This window comes from Carassius gibelio, chromosome B23 (genome assembly GCF_023724105.1).
Source record: "Carassius gibelio isolate Cgi1373 ecotype wild population from Czech Republic chromosome B23, carGib1.2-hapl.c, whole genome shotgun sequence".
NCBI lineage: Eukaryota > Metazoa > Chordata > Actinopteri > Cypriniformes > Cyprinidae > Carassius > Carassius gibelio.
The window spans coordinates 17,802,095-17,818,499 of record NC_068418.1 but is presented as its reverse complement, the minus strand read 5'-3'; the positions used below and the strand labels follow the sequence as shown (position 1 = coordinate 17,818,499).

The following is a 16,405-nucleotide window of genomic DNA, read 5'->3' as shown; positions in this document are numbered from 1 at the left end:
GACAAATTAAGCATATGGCTTTCTTAGTCAAATAATCATTTTTTGGGGCAGATTTTTGGTTTTCCTCGGCTGGAAATTAAATTAAATATTTTTAAAAATGTAAAAAGTATTAATACTAGAGTAGAAAAAATAAAATAAAATAAAAATAGCACCATAACTGGGGTTCACTGGGGGCTTTTATACTTGTTAATAATGCCAATAGGCATTTTTCTAATTTGCCTTCACAGCAAAGGGTTTAAAATAAGACTCAAATAAAATACTCTCATACACTAAAGTCATTTGTGCCACACAAAGGCAAGCTTTATTACTGTAAAGACAAAAGGGAGAAGTCATTTTAAAAATAACATTTTGAAATAAAACTGTGAAACACAAAACAGAAGTCTCAAAAATGAACCCAAATAAATAGGACCAAGCAATTTTACATCAAGCACATCTTTGTCAATTCACAACAAGAACAAATATTTAATCTTGTGACATTCTTTTAAATGTCTAACAAAGATTACAAAACAGGATATGTACAACTGAAGAACTAGAGGACATGCTTGAAGTGTTTTTGTTCCCAATATTGTGCAATGGCAGCATAATGACTGAATGTCCATCTCCATCTGGGACACTTGCTTTACCCAAAACTTAAACAAGTAAATCAGCAGCTACAATGTCTGACCAGCCACGTTACATGCCGTTTATAGTCCCTAGCACCCAAAATTCATCTTCAGTTTCTTTATTTACGCAGTCACTAGACAATGCAAAAATGAATTTGGTGTGTGATCACAGTGGCAGAACTGGTAAACAGCCACGACGCCTGCTCGCATTTTCCCTTCCACCACTGATGATTGAACAAAATGAGAAAAATATTGACTTCAAGTATACACAAAGCAAAAACAATTATTTGAACAACAGTTCAAATGGAAAAATATCTTTCATTAAACAGGACCAGCCTGTTCGGTTTTATTCCAAAAGTCGGCTTCCTTTTCAAGTTCTTATCAGGTCAGCTGATCCACAGATTTAAAAGGTCCAGTCTGAATTTCCCTCCAGTCCATCTGCTCCTCATGCATTAACCTCCCTCATGCTCATGAACAGAACACTAATATTCTTATTTGGTTGGAAAAAAAAAAAAAGTGTTGCACTCCAATGGTCATATTTTCATCTAATTACTTTAACAAAGTCTGAACAGAGTCACAATATATTGGCTTGTTTTTACAGCAGTGGTGATGTTTATCCACATAAATATACGTATGTCCACAAAGCCGTAGCATGAATCTATAATAGCCTTTTTTGTTTTAATTATTGCCACTGTAAACACTTTGCATTATAAGCACTTGAACCATAATTATTGCTTTGTGGTGGAAAGCAGACTTCAAGATTAGCACTTTGCACAAGAAAGCATGTTTTTTTGCCAAACACATATTACCCACAAATATTTCAGCTGCTAGTGCTGCAAATGAGCATGGAGGCAATGAGACGGGAGATTCTGCTGCTCGATGACAGAATGCTACATAAGATGCATGACCAACTAAACCCAAGCTGGTCGGATCCTAAACATCTCAAACCAAGTGACTTTAAAATCTTCTTGCATACATTTTGGTTTCAGAAATCCTCAGCATAGTGCTACGGTATCTCTGGAGGTCATTTTCAGGAATGAAAGCTTATTCATCATGCCGAATTCGATCCGATTGAGCCCTCGCACAACTAGTGCAGGGATTCCTTTGCAAATTCATGTTTGCCTACACTAGAAAGCAGCAGGAGACGTTAAGATACAGAATAATCACTGTAATATGTACCCCAGTCACACCCATCCCATTTCTCAGATAGCTATTGCCTCTAAAAATTGAAGCGTGTATATATCATACAGTGTTCTAGTAGAGGAAAGAAGGGAAAATTTACTTTGGTAGCATCATAAATTGTCTTTTTACAAATATTTTTGGCCCGTTTCCCTCTATTCCTCCATCTTGGCGTTCAAATATGGGCGGCTCCCACTTTCACAATTTTAGTGCATACTGTAGGTATTTATTTTGAGACTTGCACTAGAGAGCCTGTATTAATACATCGAATAGCTTACATTGAACCTTTTCTTAAAACTAATTTGAAGTTTTACTCAGTTGAATCATTCCGAGCTTCAACCTGCACCACAGCAAATCTCTTGATAACAAGGAGTGAATAGATGAGGCTGATGATCGAATCTCGTTTAAAAGTAAACTGAAAATACATATGCACTGTTGAAGAGCTCAGGACAAGGAGGACAGCGAGGTGTCCACTTGTTCTGAAAGGTGTTTCTTTGGGGGGTGAGGAAGGATTCCACACGTCAGTGATGTGGCAATCGGAGCCCACCCCCCTTCCCCAGACCAAAGCGCAGGGAATGGTGTAGCGTTCACATTACGGAGCAGCTCTTGGCCTTCTCCTTCTTGAAGGTGGAGGAGAGGAGCTCGGACTTGCTGGGCAGGTGAAGCAGGCGTTTGGACAGCCGGCGGGTCGGACTGGGTTTGGCGAGCAGCTGTAGCTTGTTTGTGCAAGCCAGCGCAGCTGTGCGGAACACGCTGTGGATGCTCTTCTCAGAGGTGAAGGCTGAACACTCCAGATAAGCCTCAGCTCCCAACTGTTTGGCCATGGCAGAGCCCTGTGATGGAAGATGCACAAACTCAGTTTGCCATAGTTTCACAGTCTTAAAAAACCTCCAGTGTTTCAAAAGCTGTATTCATGTCTTCAATAGGCAGTTAAATATTAATTCAGTGCCTCAAGTAAAATAATTATCTGATTTAATGATTTAAAACAGCAATTTATGATGTACTTCCTTCATAAAATATAAAAGACAACTATATGTTTACAAGTAACCATTTATAACAAGAGATGCATAAACATTGAGCAGAATCACAACAACATTGTATTAAATTGTCACTGTACTGAAGCCATTGCAATTTTTTTTTATATTATCCATCAGTAAATGTGCATATTATTTTAATAATAAACTATTTGTATGATAAGATTTCAATATAAACACACAGTTCAAACATTTGGTTGGTTGGTTAGATTTTTATTAAATATTTTTGAAAAATGCTAACCAAGACTGGATTTATTTCAGCAAACATGCAGTAAAAACAGTAATATTGTAAAATATTACTACAATTTAAAATAACTGGTTCTATTTGAATATCTTCTCAAATGTAATTAGTTCCTGTGATGGCAAAAGCTGAACTGTTAGCATTCATGACTCCAGTGTTGCATGAGCCTTCAGAAATTATTCTAAGAATTGGATTTGGTGCTGAAGAAACATTTCTTATTATCAATGTTGAAAATATTGCCTTAAAGCAAGCAAGATCAATGTGACCGTGCTAAAAAACAACTTGTGGCTGTACCTGCTCATGAGTGATGGGTGTTTGTTTCTGATTGGACAGCTCCATCAGTGTGCAGACATCTGTCCGAAGGTCCGTCTTGCAGCCAACAAGGAGAATACGAGTACTGGGGCAGAAGTCGAGGATCTCAGCCCTCCACTGCAAAGACAGAAATATGCAATTCTAAGATGAATCATTTCTGGCAAAACATATATTGTTCTGTATAACTAGGGGGTTGCATAACAGCGATCATAGTAATCTTGGTTTTTGAGTGCCAAGCACTTCTGGCAAGTATAATGTGATAAATATTGCAGCCCAAAAGTGAAGTACCATAAGAAAACAAAAGCAAATGAATCATTCATAACATCTAAATTAAACAGACTTACTTTAAAGATACCCAACAAAACTAATTACAGCAGTGCTGGTACTGAATATTAATAGGAATATTTAGTTACCTTCTTAAGTCCACTGTCAAAGATATCTGGGCGACTGATGTCAAAACAAAGGAGCACTGCATCAGAGTCACTGTAGCAGAGGGGTCTCACATTATCATAGTATGGAGATCCTGAAACAAGAGAGAGAGAGATGCTACTGAATAGGAAAGCACAATTCAGGGATGAGAGAAGAATGCTTTATTCCTTTTAAATATGCAATTCTTTAAAAGAAAACATGATCAAATGTTCTTTCTGTTGAGCCTCAAGTGCCGTTTGTGTGTCCTTGACATAGTTAAAATAACAAAATGCCCAAGACAGATGAGAACACAACAACCTGGTTTCACAACACGCAGAAACCAAAATGTCATTTCAGCTGTGGAATATAAATGTTACATTCTAATACAAAGTTATGAAGATGTCATTATCATCATGATCAAGGGGTCATTGAACTTCTGTTTATTCACCACCAGAGGTCATCATCCACAACACACTCTCAAACTACACAGTACACCCTCGACTACATTTCCCAATGCTCTACTGCACCAATCACATTCACCTGTTTACCATCACACACAGCTGCCATCAATTACACACACACAGCGCAATCATCAGACACGCTTTATAAGCATTGGACTTCCTTTCACACACGGCTGAGTATTGTTCTGCATAGATCCCTCTCCTTGCGATACCAAGCCATTCCGTGTTTTTTTTTTTTTTTTCAATAGACTTGTGTCCTTTTATTGTTTTCATGGTCTAGTCTTTTCCTCGCCCTGTCCGCTTTCTCGTGTTTTGACCCGTTTGCTCCTGATACTGGATTGACACTCTTGTCTACCCCTCTGGATATTATTATTAATTACCCCTCTGGATTATTCTTGTGTCTTGCCCTCTTTATACCCGTTTGCCATTGCTCGACGCATGCCTGTTATGACCACGTCTCTGTCCGATAAAAGCTTGCAAATGGATCCGCACGTCTCGCATCTCGTTACAGAAGGCAAGCATTTTTTAGAATAACATTCTTTGATAAAATCTCACTGTAAACAAGGATCATTCACAAAATAGTCAATTTTAGTTTTCAATACATTAGTTTGGATAAATTAAAAGAACATTTAAGATGATTTCAAATGCTTTTAAAAATATGTATCATGACCCTGCATTCTGAAATCACACAAAAAAAAACAACAATCAATAAACGACTGATGAAACTAAATTTTACACAATTTAAACCCTAGTTACAACTTGACATTATCCAATAATCTAATATTGTTTGAATAGTGTAATATATTAAAAAGTTGCCTACATTTTATTTATAAAAAAAAAAAAGTTAGTCTAAATATATTTATATTTTAAAGATCAATCATAGCTTTGACTACGGAGTACTTGTATAGGAGTCTTCTAGCTAGAATTGAAAAGCAGATCTGATGGGTATTATAAATCTGCAGCAGAATCAAACAAAGGCCGGAGGTTGAGCTCCCCTGGTCATCACTTCATTTCCAGTCAGCATACATATTGTGAAAGCCCTCTTTCTCTCACTGCTTGCCATATTGGCATTTTAAAGGAGAAGAAAATGACAACTGAGCTCTAAATCCTCATTGATCCATGTGTCTCACGCTCTCCCTCGATTTCTTTTTTCCAGTAGATTATGCAACTGGAGCGATGGGGCTGGGGTAGGCACTTTCTCTCACTCTTGCTCAGAATCCTTAAGTAAGCCACCCACCCCTACGTACCCAATACCTCCAGTCCCCCTGTTTCCACAGCAACAGCCTTGGAGTCAACCATCTGCAGAGCGCCGTCTTCCAAAAGGCCTCCTTTAACTGCCTATCAATCTTTTGATACAGAGCAGTGCCCACCCACTTGGTACGGAGGAGATGCTGGGGTGGTTTAAACAGCCTTATATGTACACACACCTCAATATTGCGGAGTCTCCTTTTCTGGAATAATTTAACCTCAGTCTCCCCCTGAACCTCACATGTAATGGTATTCAGGTCTTGGCATGAGTCAATGATACAACGGTTAGGCCATGCACTGTAGAAGCCTCGAAGTTAGTAATATTGATTAACTTGCCATTGAAAATGGAGATTACTACTCAAAAGAAGCATTTCAGTGTAGCCCAAGTGATTCCCAAACAAATTATGGTTATGAATTGATTCAGGTTTTTTCTAAATAATAAATCGATCAAGCATGCCCACAGTAAGATCGGCTGGTTCCTAAACAACTGACTTGATTCTTATTAGACCAGCAAACAGTATAGTCTAACCGTTTCTCGAACAAATTACTCCCATGATGAGCTAGTTCTTTGTAGTGAATCAAATATTATTCTTATGGGTGTAGTTTATATGATTCCGAAACAAAATGATTCTTATGAGCGGATTATGTTTTTTTTTTTATCTAACACGTTCAATACAACTAACAAAATCTAAATTCCCAAACAAATGACTCCCATGAGCTGCCGGATCTTTTTAGTGAATCAAACACATTTGATCAGTTATGTGCTATCTTTCAAAGCATCTAAAGAGTCTAAACACCCATATTGCAAGAAGTGTTTAAATTCATGCATTAATTAAATTCTCATTATTTGGCAATGACATTACAATTCTTTTTCCAAATATTAACTTCTCACAAGCAGTAAGTAATTTACAATCCCTAAACATTAAGTACAATAATGAAGCAAGTAATTTAACATTTTATATATCATGTTGATTTTAAGCCAATTAAAACACGATGCTTGAACAATTCTTTCAGTTAATCACTTACAAAGACTCGTGAGTTGTCTGATGAATCCTTCACCGACTTATATCATGTTGCTTGCAATAATTTTTTTTTTTTTTTAAATCACATTCGGTTAAGGATTCATCAAACTCACACAAACTTGCATCTTTAAACATCTGTTGAAAGAATTGCTCATAAGAGTAATGTTTTAAGTTTTAAATAACCTAATATCAACATGAATTTAAATGTATAAAACCAATTTGATCAATCAGATGACTAGCTGAAAGGACCACTGCAGACCATCTTCATTCTGAAGCATAGATCACTCCCCATTTTCTCTCTCCTACCAAGACATCACGAGCACATAAACCGGAGCGTGAGGCTGCATTCAACTGCTGCTGATCCTAATGCAGCGATCGATGTAGATGTACACCTAGGGACTGAGGAGCAATTTCAATTAAACTTGACAAAATGACATCCCAGCAGTCAGAGACAAAGACCTCCATATGATGAGCTTACCAAAACTCACTCAGTCCTCTTTGAAATCTGAAACAGGACATTATCTAACTTGAATCCTGTACCACCCGCAGTCTTGGATCACAGAACTGCTCTACTGAACAACCCTGCACACAGTTAACAAACCACAGCTCAGCTCTCAACCCTGGGCCACATGTTTCCTCGGCTGAACAAGAAGAGGACGTTATGCTGTCTTCGTATTAACAGACGGAGGGGTTGTGAAGAGTGAAAAAAAAAAAAAAGAGCAGAGTTGATACAATCAGAATAAATGTTTTTGTTGTGACGCCATGCCTGGAGCAAAACTAGCTTAGCTGAAAAGTGGGCCAACGTGTGCATGTGATTGATATGAGACGGCCTTTTCCTTGGGCGCAGGAAGAGTCAGTCTTGTGAAGAGAACAGATGGAGGTGGAGTGGGCTGCTTTTGTGCACCGCACCGAATTCCATCTGCTGAACCCGCTTACTCTTTCAACAAATAATTTAGCTGTTTTACCAATGACTTTGAACTACGAGTGTAACTGGCAAGTTGCATCATTCTGAAACATAATAAAATTGTTAAATACATACATTTCGGTGCGCACATGAGTGTGCTCAATGTCATGTTTTTTTTTAGTGGAAACATTACTTTTAATTTAAGAATGATTCATTCAGTACTTATTAAAGAAGTTATCATCTCTCATGACTAAGCCATCTCTGACAGTCTCAATAATACAGCGATCACAGATCCGCTCAATTATTATTGCTTAATGCCATATCTGCCATTAATAAAGCAAAAAAATATCAGTGTGAATAAGATGGTGTCATGTAACAAAAATAATATGCCACTGTTTCCCGCTACTCTACTCTCAATTTGCAGTGACTAAATGAAAAGCAAAAATTAAATGAAAAACTTAAGTTGTAAAACGTTAACTTGGCAACTAACTGAAGACCAAGCTAAATATATATCAACACAAAATTACACAAATTTATTCATAAAATTAAATTAAATAAAAGCAAATTATCAAAATAATAAATATTTTAACAGTACATAAATATTGCATAGTAGTTGACACTTGAAATGTGGCACGGAATGAAAAAGCTGACTAGAGTAAACTTCAACGCAGAGGAATCCGTGGGAATTAATCAGCACTCTCAGACTCATGTAAATGTGAGCAGAGGGCTGAGAGAGGTCAACCTTCACAAAGGAGCTAGAAGCAAATGAAAGCCCCTGTCCGTCTTCCCAGTAGAGATGAGAACAAAACCTAGAGCGTTCTCCATATCCCCCCTCCCCCCTTTCCTTAAGATCCCAGAGATTCCATCACAGAGCATGATGGGGGGGCCCAACAAAGAATCCCCCTCTCTCTCACTGCGAGGGGCTGGCCATGACCCCCTCAGGGAATACCATCTCAGAGCTACGGTGGAGTTTCCTCATTGGTGCCTGTCATCAACTGCCAATGGCCACTGGAGAGCCCATTAATCTACTGGCCGTTTTAATGTGCTAATGGACCACTATTTTTATGCACACAATCTTGTCTAGTCATCTCATACCGAAGCAGCAGAATTCATATTCGCAGAAATGTACATCCATCAGTATAACGGCAAATGCCACCTAATCCATTGCGAATACCTCAATGCAAATTAAACATAGCCTCCATGTTTGAAATACAGAAGGCCATCTTCTAAGAGCCTGCTGTAGGTCCAATTGGCTGTTGTGATTAAATGTGAGGATTGATTTTCACCTGTAAAGCCTTTCTGGACCTTAAAACATGCCATTTGAAACCGAATGATGAGGTCAGATCAGTCAATGAGGAAAAGACTAATAAGAAACCTCATTCACATTGAGCAGCATCACAGAGCTGATATAAACAGCACACAGGAAAATTCTAGAACATTACCAACCAGCAGCTACAGAGTACTATCTTACAGCCCATAAACAACATGCATATCACAACTGCCACGCTGTGAAATTATTCATCATGTCATAACATCTTTGTTTCCATTCATTTAAATGTAATTTCTACTTGTTCGATCTAAACTGACTTCAGTAGAAATTTAACTCAAAGTGATTGAAAAAGTGCAATGAACTCATTACTGTAGTTTATGACTTTGGCACCGTTTTGATTGTAAGCACAAAACTAAAGCAGCAATTCAACTTTTACGGTGCACTGAATGTAATGGAATATAATTTAGCAGTTTTTTATGAATATACACATACACACTGAAAAGTTTGGGACCCAGGATTTTTTTTTTTTTAACAGAATTACTTTTATGCAAGGTTGCATCAAATTTATCAAAATCAACAGTAAATACATTTATAATGTTAAAGAAGATGTCGATTTCAAATAAATGCTGTTCTTTTGAACTTTATATTCAAAGAATATTGAAAGTCCACAAACGTCAGCACAACTGTTTTTAACATAAAAAAAGAGGGTTACTTGAGCAAAAAATCAGCATATTATAATGATTTTTGTATGATCATGTGACACTGAAGACTAGAGTAATGATGCTGAAAAATCAGCTTTGCCATCACAGGAATAAATGACATTTTAAACTAAAAAAATAATTCAATTGTTTTAAGTTGTCATAAATAATTCACAATATTACTGTTTTAATTTTTACTTTTGATCAAATAGTTGCAGCCTTGGATAAGAGGCTTTATAAAAAAAGTTCCTAAGAGTTTCAAGATCTTATCGATCTGAATAGAAATACCATAGAACATTTTTTATTTTAAATGTATTAAAGCACAAAGCTATTTATTTTTTAAAATCAGAACCACTATAGAAATAATTCTGCGTTCATGTAATGCTACAGTATATTTTTCACTTGGTGTGAGAATATCAGAATATCGCTTTAACTTTTCTTTGCTAAATCAATTTGTCACGATCACTGAACCCATTTATCACCCCATGGATACAGCAAATTCGTTTTAGATTTGGGAGTACTTTGACTTGGAATATCTGTATGACTTGATGGTAATACAGTTCAAAATCTACAGCCTTAGCCATGATTACCGGCTAAAAAAAATGGATAAAACTCTGGTTTGCCCTCTCATCCTCATGCAAGCCGGGACTCATCCCCTTAAACTGTACTCTGAGTTTCAGTTGGCTTGTCTCCAAGCAGACTAAATCAGATCAAAAAGCACAAGCAAAGGACTGAGGCAAATATACAGCACATATTTCATTCAACAATCTGTACATGAAATCATAATCCTCTCTTGTTTTCTCACCCACTGTCTGTCAATCTCTACTGTATGCATACAAACAAACAAACAAACGTCACAGAATCCTAGTCCTATCACCCACACTCCAGAGTCAGTGGACGGCCAGACGTTTCTGGGTGCTAATTATGATGCTTCTGTTGGCGTGTGTTAAGCACACATCCAAAGAGATATGAGATTATCATGTCTGTTATTTACTAGGGATTCAGAAATGAGCAGTGTGGAGCAGACAAATAGCACATTGTAATCAGGTCAATAGGCTACAATAGGAAGCCGTGGGCAGATGTGAACTGCCTCAGTGACCACGTACTCCCTCGTTAGTCTGCTGACTATGTATGGCAGCTGATAGAAAGACAGACGTCTAGTCTCATATGCCAGATGCATATTGCACAGAAAACTAGATAACACTTTGTTGATTTGGCAAGCACTAATCTTATTGGCCGACTTTACGCAACTTCCGGTATTAAGGGCACAGAGAGTTTTTTTTTTATCATAATTTACATCCATCTGAAAATCATGTTAGGTAATTAGTTAAGTAATTTAGAAAATGACAGGATTTACTTTTATTTGTTCAATATTCAAGTTAACTAGATACCAGAGCAGTACAGTAAAATAATAATAATAATACAATCATCTGTACTTATTACTTCTGAAACTTCAGAAGTTCTGATCACGCTGAATTATGTCCAGTGGACACGGTTTTGAATTGGTGACATTGATTTTAAACATCAAATCAATATAAAGCATGTAGAAGTTTGTTTTATGGATTGTTTCATTGCAAACATCTGTTGTAATTATTCTGCATTTGCATCTTCCTGCACTGCTTCAGCAGTTGCATAAATAATTATATTTGCATTTAAATTCAATATTCTAATCAGGTTGTTTAGTAATCAGCCTGACTGGATTAGCCCCAACACAGTTCAAAACGAGCCAGACTGTTGCCATGAACAGAATTTAAAACAGCCACAATTTATAACACTAACAGAGCCGTGACAACAAATTGTCAAGACAATGGCGTATTTTTAAAGTCAATCACTGTGGTTTCCAATTTCTAATGCATTCTCCAAACAATTGCAAATGGACTATGAATGCACTGAAACGCAAAACTGCATGAATATAAATGTATTCTTAATATATTTCAATTTAATATTTTATATATACAATACCAGAACTGATATACTGTCTTCTTCCCCTTTAACGTGACATTTAATTTTGTTGATACTGCTTTATTACATTAAATGTACCATCCCAGTTGCATAATATGCACAAATAAAAATGTTACTATCCATTTTGATCCATTTCAGTATTTAGTAACCGAATCACCCGTTTGGTCTTACCTGATGTGTCCCATAAACTCAATTCAACACGCTGGTCATCGAGCTCCAGACAGGCTGTGTAGTTCTCAAATACTGTGGGCACATACGTCTGTGGAGGAAATGCAACATATTAACACCGATCAACGCATGTGATGCTGAATGTCTCATGTGATGCTCCGGGGGGGTGGAGGGGGGGGGGCACTTTAAATGCGTACATATCGTTCTTTATCACTACGAAAAACGATTTAATGCATGCTTTATTGTTATATCAGTAAACTGAGTTATACGCACTAACTCGTTTGGTAACCAAAGCATGTTACAAAGAAACTAACATGTATGAGAGAAACAACAGTTTGTTATTCGGCAAAACCATTGGCTCTAATGCTCTACTTTTAGAATTAATTTAATAAATGGGCGTCTTTCAGAGACGCTGTAAGCTACTGACCTCTGGATAACAATCCTTTGCCAAAACCTGCAACATCGCAGTTTTCCCGCATTGAACATCCCCAACCAGCACCAGTTTACATCTGACCACCAGTGGCTGTGCGTTTCTTCTCTCTTTCATGATTTCGCGATATCCTATAAGCGAACAAAAGAAACCAAAAATCAAAAACACCTAAAATAGACCAACACGAGGATGCGCGAGAGCACAAGCGTTCCCGTACATACAAAACACGAATTGCCTCAACCCAAGTGACTGAACGTGTGTATGGACTGGGGGTTTATATATGACCCATAACAACCAATCAGCTTGCGCGACTCTCGTGACGTTTCACATTCTTCTTTTCTCTTGTTGCTTCCTCTCCGTCCAGAAACGTAATTCCCCGACGACTCAGCCTTTTGGGAAACTTTTGTCTCATCCTTACCGAATAAAAAATTCCAGTAAAACGCTAATTTTATACACGAGTTGTCCAAAATGTCCACACTAGACTTGTTATTTGATTACAAAAGACTTTATATATGTATAGGCTATTATAAATCACATTATGAGATATTATGTTATACTTAGTAGCCTAGAACACTGACTGTCTGACACAAACAAACAAGCCAGCTTTTCCTGCATATTCTGGCATCTTCATTGTCTCCAGAGTAATTAATCAGATTATATGCCCTTCAATAGCCACAGACATGAGGTCAATAGGGCTGTTCACACTTCCTTGTCCCTCCGCCTAGTGACTTTACTTTCACCTTTAATGATCTGTGAATTACCTGCTTTCTTTAGGGGAAGATTTGTGTTTTACTTTCATTTCCCAAAGTCTTTATAAAGCATACATGATAAAATCCTCCCCACAGATAATGCATCTCCCAAAATTTAAATGGCTAAATCTTAAACTATTACATTTTCTGCCCTAATCCCATAGTGGTGATTAATGTATCTGTTTTGGCATGCATGTTTGATTTTTTTTCAGGTTTGAAGTCATTTTACAGTAAAGTCTCGCATGACTCCTCATAAAAATCCCCTTGACTAAAACCATGGAAAGGTTTGTTTACAGTACTAACTGACTGGATTATTGGACAAATTACTCTTTGATCCCCATTTCTGTTTGTTTTGGACACATGGTAGTTTGATTAATGGTGGGTGGGAGGTCAGAAGTTTATTGGCCTGATGGGGCAGATCAAAATCTCAACCCTCAGGGAGTCTCAGAAGGCTAAAGTGGTCTGATAGACAACAGGAACACAGAGACACTATCAAGGTCATATTTGTATGTTAAAGACCTTAGAGACTGAGACCTAATGTAAACACTTCCCTCTTCTCCCCTACTTGCAAATTAATTTATTCTCTAAACTGGAATTCTTCGTCTTCACATCATTGAATGTTTTCAGAGCAGTAGCCTATGTTAAATGTGCAGTACATTGAGCTTTATCAAGTAGACCTATTTTGTGTCCCAAAATTGCTTTTGTCCCTACGCTTGTCCCGTCACACTTCAGATACCATTTAGGATAAAATTGTGTGCTGTACTTACAATATTTTCAAAACCCATGTCATCTTTTCATATGTGGAATTCAGTTTACTGAAGCAGTGGTATCATGGACGAGGCTGGTAGTAGATCAGCAAGAGTAGATCACATGAAGTATGTATGAGAGGAGAATTCCCCAGCTGTAACAGCAGGACACAAAGCACAGGAAAGCAGGTGGAACTGAATAATCAACAGCCCCGTGTGTCACAACACAAGCTGCTGTTGGAGACAGAGGAAAGAGGTGTCATAAGGTGGGAGTTAGGTCCCTATCACTGTTTAACCTCCGTGGTTCATGGTCACTTGACATCTTTTGCAGATAATTATCAAGACAAAATAGTGTTGAATGTCAAAGTACTGTGATAATTAATACCTTTAATAAATTAACTTCTACTATATATATATATATATATATATATATATATATATATATATATATATACGAACCGTGAGATATTGTGTCTACAGGAATGCCCATTCACCATTTGTATCACTCCACTTCCCATATTTCTCACAACAAGTGTCATGGCGGACAGCCATATCCACTAAAATGAAATAAAATAATGCTGTTTTTGTGTCACGGAATTAAGTATCAAAAGGTTTTTAGAAGAGAATGTACTTCAGATATGTGGTTTGTTCATAACGTCTATTTGAAACTTTTCTTTGATGTTTTCAGAGACATCTGAACCCGCAGTGAGCAGCCTCACCTCCGCCAGATCTTCTGGAATTTACTGCAGACTCTGATGTCTCTGTAGTGATTAAACATGAGATATAATTCATTTTTGGTAATTCTAAAGGCCAGTCTTCGGTCTCATTAATCTATTATATGTTCCAGAGCAAATAGTTTTAGTTGAGGGCAAATCCTTGTCACGTTATATATTATGTAACTTTAATACTAGAGTGCTACCTTTTTACTTTTGACTGAATTGCCTAACAACTTTTATAATGGCTGTTGTTGTTTTTATTTATTATTCAATAAATACTAATTTATATTCATATTAGTATTTAGTATTGAGAAAGTGTGTGTGTGTTTGTGATGGTGATTCAAGTGACATTGTTCCACCTTTAGATGGTGACAAAAGACTTATATATTGAAAGAGACTGACACGGAAGTAATTTTTACTTTTAATAACATCTTAAATATATGCATTGCACAAATGCACTGAGCAGCGCTGTCATCAGAAATCACCCTTAAAAGATGAAAGATATAACGACAAAGATATCACTTTCCTCAGCAGACATTCAAACTAATGTTTTATTTTGAATATGAACACAAAAGAACATTTTATTACTTGGTCATAATAGCTTTTACTTTATTATACTCAGGGTCTCTTTACTTCCGGGGAAGTCGTGGCCTAGTGGTTAGAGAGTCCTATGACTCCTAACCCTAGGGTTGTGGGTTTGAGTCCCGGGCCGGCAATATCATGAATTAGGTGCCCTTGAGCAAGGCACTGAACCCCCAACTGTTCCCCAGGTGCTTTGTGTGTGTGTTCACTGCTGTGTGTGCACTTTGGATGGGTTAAATGCAGAGCACAAATCTGAGTATGGGTCACCATACTTGGCTGAATGAATGTCACTTTTTCACTTCTAATTAGGCCTTTTTCCAGATTTCCTGCATATTCTGAAATGCTTGTGTGTGTGTGTTCAAAATAATCAATTTAACTGTTTTTCTTTCAGTATCAACAGCCTCAGAAATGAGGACAATATAGGACTGTTCACACATTCTCGTCCCTCCTCCTAACGACTCGAACCTTTAATGATCTGTGAATCCCCTAATTTCCTTCTGAGAGGATTTCAAATATTGTGATTGCCTTCATTTTGGTGCATTGGTGCATCTATAACTGTTTAAACAACTGTCCTTTATTGTCTTATCCACAGTCTGATTCTTTGCAGTGAAAAATCTGTATTACCCATCTACCTCTTAAGGCAAGAAAGAAAGACATTTGTTTCAGCTGTGCCATAAAAAAGTGCTGGGATGTTATACGTCAGTTTAAACACATTCATGTACTCATGTATATTTGTGCCATTTCATGCATGTAACTTCCGTAGATGGACGTTTAGCATTTGTTCACAGCACCAGAGATAAAGAAAAACCCTCACGTGTGACAGATGGCTGTGTCATTTGCAAATAAAAATGAAAGCATTTTCAGTGTCAGCCTCTCAGGAGGGAAATGGAGCATAGCGAAATGCAGAGGAGCAGCATATGGAAATGGCAAATCCCATTTGTGTTCTAGGTTATGTGTGGATCTGATGAATAGTGCAACGAGGTCAAGAGGATCAGTGGAACTGCTCTCCGTCGAACTTTACGTCCTAGTCAGCCAATCCAGACTACCTCTGTCTGTTTTTCTTCAGCTTTCTCATTAGCCAAATCTCTCTTTGAGCTTTGCTACCAGCCCCATTATGCTCTGATGACAGGGAATGTGATACTGAGCGTATCAGGCCACACCAGTAATCAGCTCTTGCTACTAGAACACCAACTGAGAGAGAAAGAGAAAAACTCCAACAACACCCTCTGACCCACAACCGCCCACTTGCAGCAGACAGAGGCCCAGCAGGCAGCTAATTAGCATGTGTTAATGAGTTCCTATGCCAGGGTGACCCACTCAGTAGTGTTGGAAAAGTGCGGAGGTATGGTGTGTTTGCTTCACGGTGCTTGTAAACACATTTACAAACAAGCCTGACATACTTTGGAACTGCAAATCTATCTGATTCATACAGTCTGCAAGGGTTTGGTAATGCGATTCACTGCCACTGGTTTGCTGCACCTTTACAAAAAAAAGGTGGGGGGGTGGGGGTATACTGGAAAATAGAATTTGATATATAATAAATAACATTTTCCATATATGGGAAAGTAGTGTTTATATTTTTTAGCATACTGCAATAAACACATGGTCCACAAATGGTGCGCGCACACACACACACACTTTTTCTTTAATTAATTAATGGGTTTACTTAAAGC

General features: G+C 37.6%; 1 protein-coding gene across 1 annotated transcript; it reads right to left on the bottom strand.

Moving 5' to 3' along the window:
- Positions 1–275: 275 nt before the first annotated feature.
- Positions 276–12,204, bottom strand: LOC128012045 (rho-related GTP-binding protein Rho6). Its single transcript, XM_052594961.1, has 5 exons — positions 11,937–12,204; positions 11,513–11,600; positions 3,782–3,891; positions 3,351–3,485; positions 276–2,614 (listed from the first exon to the last, which is right to left on the bottom strand). The coding sequence occupies exons 1-5, from the start codon at positions 12,054–12,056 to the stop codon at positions 2,369–2,371; spliced, it is 699 nt and encodes a 232-aa protein (XP_052450921.1). The 5' UTR covers positions 12,057–12,204; the 3' UTR covers positions 276–2,368.
- Positions 12,205–16,405: the final 4,201 nt, after the last annotated feature.